We start from the raw sequence: 11,511 nt of genomic DNA, 5'->3' as shown, positions 1-11,511 counted from the left end.
CCCCCCCACTGGTACATAGGCCTATCCACAAGTATGGCTATATGCTGGACCGGTAGTCAGTGACGGGTATGATCCAATTGCAGTGGTATCAACCTAAGACAGGAGGCTGACGCCTAAAAGTCAGTTTTCCGATGACGGGTAAGAACCATATGTTGAATTGGACAAACCTAACAGGCACGGTCCCTAGCCAGATTGCTTGTTACTTAAACAGAAGGGGGGAGATGCTAAGAGCCAAGTATATGATGCATGGCATTTTTGGTCGAAAGGTGACGCCAGCTAGCCATTGAGATGATTTGATTATGTTAAGATTTGCATTCATATGGATATTGGACTCCTGCTGTTCACCTAGGCCGGCTATGGGACTCCTGGAGAGTTCCCATTGGTTGGGGAAGTACAGTAGGAGGGAGTTCTGGGGGAGGAGCTCTCTCTGCCGGTCTGGGAGGAGGCCGCGTGGGTGGATCGAAAATCTTCCTACGGGACATTTGGCGGCAGTTTCAAAAAATAAAGTTTGTTCCTGCTTGAGTGGCTCGTGATTTTGTGCCCAGCCAGACTGCGGCAATGGACCTTTATTTATTTATATGTGGTGCTGAGAATTGAACCCAGTGCCTCATACATGCTAGACAAGTGTGTGCTCTACCACTAAGCCACAATCCCAACCCCTCACCCCTCATTTTTAATTGCACAGACCTTACATGCCACGGGCCAACCCTAAGTGATATGATTACATATTCTTGTAAAGAAGCCTGGATTTTGTAGGTTCTAGCTGCATGGTTATGTGCCCAGCTAAAACTCAGTAGTTCTCTTATCAGAATTGAGATAGTTTCTTTAACAATTGACATTCATGGAAAGAACTTCTATAAGTAAAACAGAACCTAAAGTGAACTAATCCAAAGAATAAAAAATGGAGGAGTGGAGACAGAGGAAAAGAAAAGCGATTTTCTGGACAGGAAATTAGTTCAGTCTTAGGTACCTCGGGTACACAAATGAGAAATCCTGTAAAGATGTTATTTGTTTTCATTTTGTCATGAAAATTCCTATTTACATTTAAAAATTGCACTCAATATTACCTTTCTTATACCTCCAAACATCTTGTTTATTGCTTTTGGCATTAACATGCTGTGATGTGTTCTAAGTCATTCCTAGTTTTGTAACTCCCTCAAGGTGATTTTGTAAGAGAGGCAAAATAGTTAAGAGAAAAAATCAGGGTACTGAGGTATTTATAGGTGAGATTATTTGCTGATATTTGCTTTAAAATACCCCAGTAAACCGGGCCCTGAGGCAAACGCCTCTGATCCCAGCGGCTGGGGAGGCTGAGGCACGAGTTCTGGCTAGTTCAAAGCCAGCCTCAGCAATTTAGCAAAGCACTTAGCAACTCAAGGGCTGACTTTGAACTTGTGATCTGCCTGCCTTAACCTCCCAAACCACTGCATTACAGGTGTGCACCATTACACAGGCCTGTTTGTTCTTGAATCCTTATCATTCTGTAATCTTTTAATCTTCACTGGCCACATCAGTTCAATTGCAATTGTAAGACTTGTGTACATTTATGAAAGAGGCAGTTTGGGAAAGATGTGTGCATGAGGTTCAGTGTGTTGCTCAGGTCACTTCATTGGGCCTTAGCTTCTTTTCAGGTCTTGTTTCTAAACATCTCTAAATAAAATATAAAAAGGCTTGGAGATGTGGCTCAGTGATTGAGCACGCCTGGCCAAAACAAACAACAACAACAACAAAAAACCTCAGCAAAAATGAAAAAGGGGAATAGATGAAACAAGACTGGTAAAATGTTGATTTGTTGAAGTTGTGTTATGGGAAACTGGATGATTATTAATACAATTTAATATTTTTTTGAGTTCGTTAAAACATTTCCATAATGTAGCAAAACCTGGTTCTTGAATACATTCGGTTCTGGGTTCAAATCTTAGTTTCACCATTTACAAGTTAAGTGGTTACTTCTCTATTCTTTGTTTCTTAAGATTGGTTCAATGTATAAGATTCTTGTACAGTTTAAAATAAGAGAGAATCTGAGGCATCTGGCAGCAGCTCCTGCTGGAAAGTGACAGAAACCCTTTCGGCTTAGGGCTCAATTCCCCGGACACGCTGATGTGAAGTGGCAGAAGTGGGAGCTGAGTTCGGACTCGTGATTTCTAGACCTGGAGCTTTTCCTGTTACCCCACTGGGAAACCTGACCACGGTTTGTGCTCGGCAAGTTGCGCTATCAGTTTGGGCACAAGCCTGGAGTTTAGGACTCTGGGATTCCAGGGTGACTCAAAGACCTAACCGGCACGACCGAGCGCCGCTGGCGAAGCTGACGCGGGCACAGCTCGCGATCGCTGCAGGCGCGCGTCCGGGGTCTCTCTCCCGCGGGGGTCGGCTTGGGCGCGTGGCCTCCGGCTAGGCTCGCAGCGGGACGCGCGGCAGCCGGCTCCCGGAGGGTCCTAGAAAGCTCCTCTCTCGGCGCGGCTCCCGGCCCGGGCGGTTAGAGCAGAACCCTCGCAGCCCTCCCCTGGCGACTGGGGGTGGGGCTTCGGACTTCTGGCTCGTGATTGGCCGGGGCTCGGACGCTCCCCTTCCGCCCCCTTCCGCGGGGTGAGAGGTCAGCTGAGCTCTGATCGCCAGGGCGACAATGGCGGGGCTCTTGGTAGGGACATTCGCGCTGGTCGCTGCCGGACGGTGGGGGCGGCGGCCCCCTCCTCAGCTGATGCGGAGCGCGGCGCTGTGGACCCTGAAGGTGAGACTCGGTGGGGCTTCTGGGCCTGGGCTCCCAGCCGGCCTCTCTTCTGGGGGCCGGTGCCCCGGGCCAGACGTGTCCTCCCCGGACCTGGGTTCCCGGCTGTCTGCGCCCCTCGCTCCTCCTCCATCCCCGAGTTCGCCGTGGAGCCGGATCGGGAGGCATTCCTCGTAGCAGGCATCTCTCCAGGGTCCCGAGGACAGAGGCCTACGGAGGCAGGCGGCTGTGCATTTTCTGCTCTCCCAGGCAGTGAAGTACCTGCACAGCCTGTGGACAGACTCCAGTGCCTCTAGGGTACTGGCTTCGTGTTATGCTTTCCAGATGTGTTTTTAAGAGTCCTGCCCCTTTTGAGAGTTGTTACGAATGGCTGCTCAAGTTGGGGTTGTGAGTTTATCCTAACTTTTAAAGTAATATATGATAGGATTGCTAAATAGATTTCAGGTTTGAGTTGAAAGCCTGCCCAAATTGTAGGGCATCACACTGGTACCGTATGTGAAAAAGTCTGTGCATTTCTTTCTTTCTTTTTTGCTGTGTAGTAGCTTGGTTTGAAACGTATTTCAGCATTGTTCACCCTATGGTGTTACCGTGGCAATTTCATCTACAGGTTGGTGTGTTGACCTGTGCTGCTTGATTCTTGATTCTTTTCCCCTTTCACTTGGAGTCTTTCGTAACTCTGGGCTTAGTGTATGCAATACAACCCTATTAAGTAATTTGAACCAATTCTTTAAGATGAAGGCCCCTGAAAACCATTTGTCCGCAGGTTTAGTGTGCTTGTTAAACGTTTTTCTTTTTTTTCCTCCAACGGGGATTGAACTCAGGAGCTCTTAGTCACTGAGCCACATCCCCAGCCCTATTCAGTATTTTATTTAGAGACGTGGTCTGAGTTGCTTAGTTCCTCGCTACTGCGAGGCTGGCTTTGAACTCTTCCTCCTATCTTAGCCTCGGGAGCCGCTGGGATTACAGGTGTGCGCCAACGTGCCTGGCCTTTTTTTTTTTTTTAATGAAAAATCCTTAAAAAATTTCTACATAATTTGATTTATAGTTATTGAAATTTAGATTTGGAAGACATTTCAGAGATGATCTGCCCTCTCTTACTCTTTTTGAAGGTGAGCGAATTGAGGCCCAGTTGGGCAGTGTGAGAGAGCTGGAAGTAACCTTGGCACCTGTATTTGCTTAGTGTCAGTTGCAGAAGGCCCACTCTGGCTGTTCTTTGTGTTGCTATATGCTGTTTGTTATTTTATTTTTTTGGTGTCTGGGATTGAACGCAGGGGTGCTTAACCACTGAGCCATATCCCCAGTCCCTTTAAAAAAGTATTTAGAAACAGGGTCTCACTAAGTTATTTAGGGCCTTCCTAGGGCTGACTTTGAACTTGTGATCCTCCTGCCTTAACCTCCCAAACCACTGCCTTACAGGAGTGCACCATTACACAGGCCCATTTGTTCTTGAATCCTTATCATTCTGTAATCTTTTAATCTTCACTGGTTACATCAGTTCTATTGCAATTGTAAGACTTGTGTACATTTATGAAGGAGGCAGTTTGGGAAAGGTGTGTGCATGAGGTTCAATGTGTTGCTCAGGTCACTTCATTGGGCCTTAGCTTCTTTTCAGGTCTTGTTTCTAAACATCTCTATTGAATAACTCCTGTGTTCCAATTCTAGGGCATGAATATGATTTGTTTTCTTAGAAAATTTGGTCTATTAGTAAGAGAGAAAATGCTATTGGGGAGGGGGTTTGATGTTGTAATAAAATATAGGGATTTGACCAAGTCAATACTTTCAAGTTCTCTGTCCCAAGGTACTATTCTGGTGCTTTACTTGAGTTAATGTATTTAATCTTCACAATAGCCATGTAATCCCCACTTTTAGAAGAGGAAATCAGGGCACAAAGTGTTATGTGACTCGCTCAAAGTCAGAACTAGTAAGCGGCAGACCTAGTTCTGGGTTTAGAACTCCAGAGGCAGTGCTCTTTTAGAAAATTATTTATTATTATTACTATTATTATTATTTTGTGGTGCTGGGGATGGAACCCAGAACCTTGCATGTGCTAGGCAAATACTTTTACCATGTGTCACACCCATATCCCTCAGAGCCAGTGCTCTTAATCATATTGTAAGGGAGTACTTACTTTGGGAATGAAAATTATGATAAATATTGAAGGGTGAAGTGACTTTGTAAAAAATTAATTAAAAATTTGGTTTTTGTGGTGGTGGGGATTGAACCTAAGGCCTTGTCCATGTGAGGCAAGCCCTGTACCAACTGAGCTATCTCCCCAGCCTGACTTTTTTCCCCTAGGTTAAAGAGAAGTGGTAGTGTTATACATGGGAGAACAGCAAATGGAAGGGTCCAGTGGCCAGAGATTTACAGATCTTAGAAAAGCCTATTGGGGGTGTGGTGCAGGGATGTCTTGGTGCTAGAGAAGTAGGCAGGCATCAGACTGTGGTCCGCCTTGTTGATGCTGTTACAGAAATTTAGTGTTTATCTTAGAGCAGTGGGAAGCCATTGGTGCTGAAGGTGGGAGGGATGACATTGACATTTTAGATTGAAGATGCTAAGAGGAGAAAGTTGTTACTGTAGTTACTGTTAGACACTTACTGTATAATATGTAAGCTTTGATTTTTCTTACCTGGTTTCTTCCTTTTAATGTGTCAGCAGAGTCTGCATCTTGTCTATTTTTATGGTCTTAACACAAAGTTTGACACAATAGGTGCTGCATGTCTGACAGTGGAGTAGCATTATGTTTGTGCCAGCAGAGAATTCCTTGTTGAAATAAGAAGCATCTCTGAAGTTCACTATCAGTTTAGGGAACTTGAGCTGCTGCTTAGTTCCTCTCCATGCTTCTTTTCTATGAACCTGAAATATGCTCCACTGAGTCTGTTTGAAGCAGAATCTTTTGAAGATTTTAATCCCTCCTGCCACTTCTGCAAACCTTTGGGTTGGATGAAAAGCAGACAGCTAACTTTAGACTAGTCTAGAGAATTCAGACCATTCTTTTAATCAGCTAACAGGATTTGTTTATTTTTAGGTATATGTAGAGTTAACCTTTTAAATTTTATTTGTTATAGATATCAACTTTTAAAACATATTCTGTTAAATACCTAATTGTTTCCACTGCCTATATTCAGTGGCTGGAAAATATTGGTTTTATAGGAATTCCTACAGTTTATTGAACTTTTATATGCCTTAAGTGTTTTTCATATATTATCTATGTAGCAACTACATAAAAAAATCCCAATTTCATAGAAAAGAAAACAAAGCTCAGAGCAGTTAAATAATTTAAGGACACTATTGGTTGAGGTAGAATTTGAACCTTGGACAGTATGATTCCAAGGCCTGGCTTTTCTGATTACAAATTGTCTCTCATTTGAATGATAGTCTCACTGTGTGGTACATTCACAAAGTTTGAAAGCTTAGGTTCTCTATGTTCTTCAAAACCTATGATTCATTTCTAATCCATAAACATGGGAAAAAATGTTTTAGGCTTGTCTGAGTGCTTTAGAATTGCCTCAGGAAAATCTTTGTAACATGTTGACACATTTCTGACAGATCATTTGGGAAAATTTTTTTCCATGACTATTATAGAAACCGGTGTAATCAGATGTTTATAGACATCTGTGTATCTACATATCTACTATTTGGATTTCTTCCTGGTCTTAAGAGCTTTAGAACAGAGGTAAAAGCTGTGATAGCCTCTTTCTAAATAAGGTGGAAAATTGGTGACATTTTTGATAAATAGTGAAGGAAAAGGAGTTATTCCAAAATTTGTTGTTGTTGTTGTTTATTTTTAAATGTGGGTAAGTCAGGAAATAGGAATGAAAAGGGGATTTGGGAAGAAAAAAACTTTTTTTTTTTTTTTTTTAAATATAGAAACATAGTGTTTCATCTTCAGTATTTGGTGTTACAAGCCTGTAAGAATTATGTTGAGGTGCTGGGAAGACAGGAGAATCAGTGGCTGGTTTTTGGGTCAATGATTGGAGGCAAAAGTTACAGTTGGAACATGAGCCCTGAGGCATACAGTGGGTAAATAATATTTAATTGAGTAAACACTCCCTCTTACAACACTAAATTAGGATTTGGAAGAAGGAGGAAGAGGTAATAGGATTTTGAGGAATGGGTTGAGAGGAGGTAGAGCTATTAAATGAGGGAAGAACTTTTTTTTTTTTTTTAAATATTTATTTTTTAGTTGTAGTTGGATGCAATATCTTTATTTTATTTTTATGTGGGTCTGGCACATGCTAGGGGAGCCACAGTCCCAGCCCCGAGGGAAGAACTTTTTTAAGAAATTGGATTTATTTATTTTAATTAGGTATATATGACAGCAGAATGCAGTTTGATTCATTGTACAGAATTACAGCACGACTTTTCATTTCTCTGGTTGTACATGATGTAGCATCACACCATATGTACAGTCATACATGTACTTAGAGTTACGATGTCCATGTCATTCCACCGTCTTTCCTGCCCCTATGCCCCCTTCCCACCCCTCCCTTCCTTTGCCCTACAAGTTCCTCCATTCTCCCATGGCCTTCCCTCCCAACCCCCATTATGGATCAGCATCAACTTATTAGAGAAAACATTTGGCCTTTGGTTTTTTGGGATTGGCTTATTTTGCTTAGCATGATATTCTCCAACTCCATCCATTTACCTACAAATGCCATAATTTTATCTCTCTTAATGCTGAGTATTATTCCGTTGTGTATATATACCACAGTTTCTTTATCCATTCATCAATTGAAGGGCATCTTGGTTGCTTTCACAGTTTAGCTATTGTGAATTGAGCTGCTATAAACATTGATGTGGTGGATTTACATTTTGAAAATGTAAAGTGGCTTAATGTGAGTGTGTGGGGTGGGGAAGATGGATGCAGGGAGACAAGTCATGATGCTGTTGGAGAAGTTCAAGTTAGAGATCATGGTAACCTGTGCTAGGGTATAGCACTGGAGGTGGTGAGAACTTTGGTAAGAACTGGTCAGATGTGGGATGTATTTTGAAGCTACAGTAGTAAATGAGATAGCACTACACATTGCTTTGAACTCCTCGTGCATAGGAGTGGGGGCAGACCTGAATGGACTAATCAATAGCACTGGCACTGGTACTTTTCCAAGTCCTGTTTAGCATAAAGTTTGACCAATAGCGTTAGTACTTTTCCAAGACCAGATTTATATAATTTTTAACCAATAGCTATATAAACCTCTAGACTAATGCACTTAAAGCAAGCCCTACTTGGTCCCTTCTTGCCCTGCAGAAAGCTCTGTTTCTTTTCTTCTCACTTGAATAAATCCTACTCCTTTCACTCTTGCCTTCTGTTTATTGTCCATGGATTTCATTCTGCAAATTTCTAAGACAAGAACCTGGAAAGAAATTGGCAGTGAGCTGCTGGGGTCTTCTGCAAATTTGAAGGGCATAGCCTGCAATTCAGAGCCTCAACTCCCCAATTGATAGTAGTGGAGAAGAATCCGGGTTTGCAGGCTGCCACCCCAGAGCTTATGCCAGCAGTCATTCCCTGCTGTGAATAGCTGGTAACATTGAAATGGGCTTTCTTGGCTGTACAGGCCTGAAACTTACCAAACCCACCTGCTAGCAGAAGTGGAGAATCTAGTTTCATCTCAAACTTCAGTTTCAGTAGCACTTGCTTTTGGGTTAGGAGGGAGATATCTGGGAAGAGAAAAACCAAGAATGACTCTTCAAAGACACAAAGGGCACATGTTATATAATTTCACTAGGTGTCAAGGCCTAGGAAGAGAGAGGATAGGAATGAGTGTTAAGTTAAGGTTTTCTTTCTGGGGTGATGAAGAATGTTGTGGAATGGATAGAGATGATGGTTTCACACCTTGTGAATATATTAAAAAGCACTGAATTGTATACTTTAAAAGGGTAATTTCTATGGTATGTAAATTACATCACAATAAATAAGAATGACTCAAGTCAATTTCCTGAGATCCTGGGTTTGATAATGTCTTAGAGATTGGAAGGCTGATGCTTGGGAAAGAGGGAAGATCAAAATAATAGTTATGGCTGGCCAGTGGGGCACACCTATAATCCCAGCTACTTGGGAGGCTGAGGTAGGAGGATCCCAAGTTCTAGGCCAGCTGGGCAATTTAGCTAGACTTTGTCCCAAAGTTAAAAATAAAAAGGGCTGGGGATGTAGCTCGGTGATAGAGTACTCCTGGCTTCAATTCCCAGTACCGTATGTACACACACACAAAGACTATAGTTTATATTAAAATAATTGTTTTGAAGCACTGTACAGATTTAATGCAATTCCAATCAAAATCCCAATGACATTCCTCATAGAAATAGAAAAAGCAGTCATGAAATTCATCTGGGAAAATAAGAGATCCAGAATTGCTAAAGCAATCCTTAGCAAGAAGAGTGAAGCAGGTGGCATCACTATACCAGACCTTAACTATAGTTATACAGAGCAATAGTAACAAAAACAGCATAGTATTGGCACCAAAATAGACTGGTTGACCAATGGTACAGAATAGAGGACACAGAGACAAACCCACACAAATACAGTTATCTTGTATTAGACAAAGGAGCCAAAAAAACATACATTGGAGAAAGGATAGCCTCTTTAACAAATGGTGTTGGGAAAACTGGAAATCCATATGCAACAAAATGAAATTAAGCCCCATTCTCTCACCATGCACAAAACTTAACTCAAAGTGGATCAAGGACCTAGGAATTAAACCAGAAACCCTGCCCTAATAGAAGAAAAAGTAGGCCCAAATCTTCATCGTGTTCAATTAGGCCCGATTTCCTTAATAAGACTCTTATAGCACAAGAAATAAAATCAAGAATCAATAAATGGGATGGACTCAAACTAAAAAGCTTCTTTTCAGCAGAAGAAATAATCAGTGAGATGAAGAGAGAGCCTATAGAATGGGAGCAAATTTTTATCAAACACATAGAGCACTAGTCTCTAAGATGTATAAAGAACTCAAAACTCTAACACCAAAAAAATAAATGACCCAATCAATAAATGGGCCAAGGAACTGAACAGATACTTCTCAGAAGATGATGTACAATCAATCAACAAATATATGAAAAAATGTTCAACATCTCTAGCAATTAGAGAAATGCAAATCAGTGAGAATGGCAGCTATTAAGAATACAAACAACAGTAAGTGTTGGTGAGAATGTGGGGAGAAAGGCACACTCATACATTGCTGATGGGACTGCAAATTGGTGCAACCACTATGGAAAGCAGAATGGAGATTCCTTGGAAAACTTGGAATGGAAACCCCATTTAACCCAGCTGTCCCACTTCTCGGTTTATACCCAAAGCACTTAAAAACAGCATACTATAGAAATGCAGCCACATCAGTGTTTATAGCTGCACAATTCACAATAGCTAAATTGTGGAACCAACCTGGATGCTCTTCAGTAGATGAATGGATAATGAAACTGTGAGATTATATATATATATATATATTTTAATGGAATATTACTCAACATTAAAAGAGAATAAAAATCATGGCATTGGATAATATTATGCTAAGTGAGGTAAGCCAATCCCCAAAAACCAAATGCTGAATGTTTTCTCTGATATGAGGATGCTGATCCATAATGGGGGTTGGTGGGGAGCATGGGAGGAATGGAGGAACTTTAGATAGGGCAAAGGGAAGGGAGAGGAAGGGAGCGGGCAGGTGGTAGGAAAGATGGTGGAATGAGAATGGATATCATTACCGCAAGTGCATATATGAAGAAGTGAATGGTGTGACTCCACTTTGTGTATAACCAGAGACATGAAAAATTGTGCTCTATATGTGTCTTATGAATTGAAATGCATTCTGCTATTATATATAACAAATTAGAATAAATAAATAAATTTAAAATAATAATTGTTTGGATTGCATTTATGAAACACAGAGAGTTGTATTTTTCTTATTTGTTGTATGTCTGATCACATAATTGGTGCAGAACAGGGCAAATGGTGAGAACCCAACATTCTCAGGTTGATGGAGGATTTTGGGTTGTTGAAAATGAAAATTGTTCTGGGGAGGTGGGGTGGTCAGGTACCTGGCTTTTGTGAAGGTGGCCTCAAGAGGAGTGAAGGGGGTGGGAAGCTAAGCCAGGAGGGCTTCCCAGCTGGAGACCACTGTTCTGTTGCAGGGGTGCTCTAGGGCCCAGGTTCTCAAAGCATGGTATCCCAGCCAGCAGCACCAGCACCAGAACTTCTTAGAAATGCCCCTTCTTTAGCCCCATTGGAAGACCCACAGAAACAGAAGATCTAGGGTGGAACCCAGCAATCTGTTTCCCAAGCCCTCCAGGTGATTCTAGTTTAAAAAAATACTGTATAAGGTGAGCTGCACATGTAATTAGATTTCTTCTAGCATTCATATTGATAAAATTAACAGCACATTATCTTTAACTTAACATATTCAGATTTTTATTTCAACATGTAAAAATTTACATATGAGGTCTTTTACATTTTTTTTTCAGTGTCAAAGGAAAAGAAATACAGAACTTTAAAGATATGAATTGGTAGCTGGTTGCAGTGGCACACGCCTATAATCCCAGCAGCTTGCGAGGCTGAGGCAGGAGCATCTTGAGCTCAAATCCAGCATCAGCATCTTAGGGCAGCCCTATGTAACTTAGTGAGAACCTGTCTCAAAATAAAACATAAGGATTGGGGTTGTGGCTCACTGGTAAAGCACTTGCCTAGCATGTGTGAGGCACTGGGTTCGATTCTCAGCACCACATAATAAATAAATGAATAAAATAAAGGTCCATCAACATTAAAAAAAAAAAAAAAAAATATATATATATATATATATATA

The 11,511-nt window shown here is 41.5% G+C and overlaps 1 protein-coding gene across 4 annotated transcripts in view; it reads left to right on the top strand.

Moving 5' to 3' along the window:
- Positions 1-2,570: 2,570 nt before the first annotated feature.
- Positions 2,571-11,511, top strand: part of Pcca (propionyl-CoA carboxylase subunit alpha) — a 357,476-nt gene continuing 348,535 nt past the window's right edge. For all 4 annotated transcript variants that reach the window (XR_007346664.1, XM_015484128.2, XM_015484127.2 and 1 more), the window contains exon 1: positions 2,571-2,728. Coding sequence is in view for 3 of the 4 variants with exons in the window: in XM_015484128.2 (XP_015339614.1) it covers positions 2,624-2,728 (105 nt within the window). In the remaining variant the exon portion in view is untranslated. The remainder of the gene's footprint in view (positions 2,729-11,511) is intronic.

Source organism: Marmota marmota, unplaced genomic scaffold, assembly GCF_001458135.2.
Source record: "Marmota marmota marmota unplaced genomic scaffold, marMar, whole genome shotgun sequence".
In the NCBI taxonomy this organism is placed as follows: Eukaryota; Metazoa; Chordata; class Mammalia; order Rodentia; family Sciuridae; genus Marmota; species Marmota marmota.
Note: the sequence above shows the minus strand (reverse complement) of the source record. Positions and strands in the feature narration are given on the sequence as shown.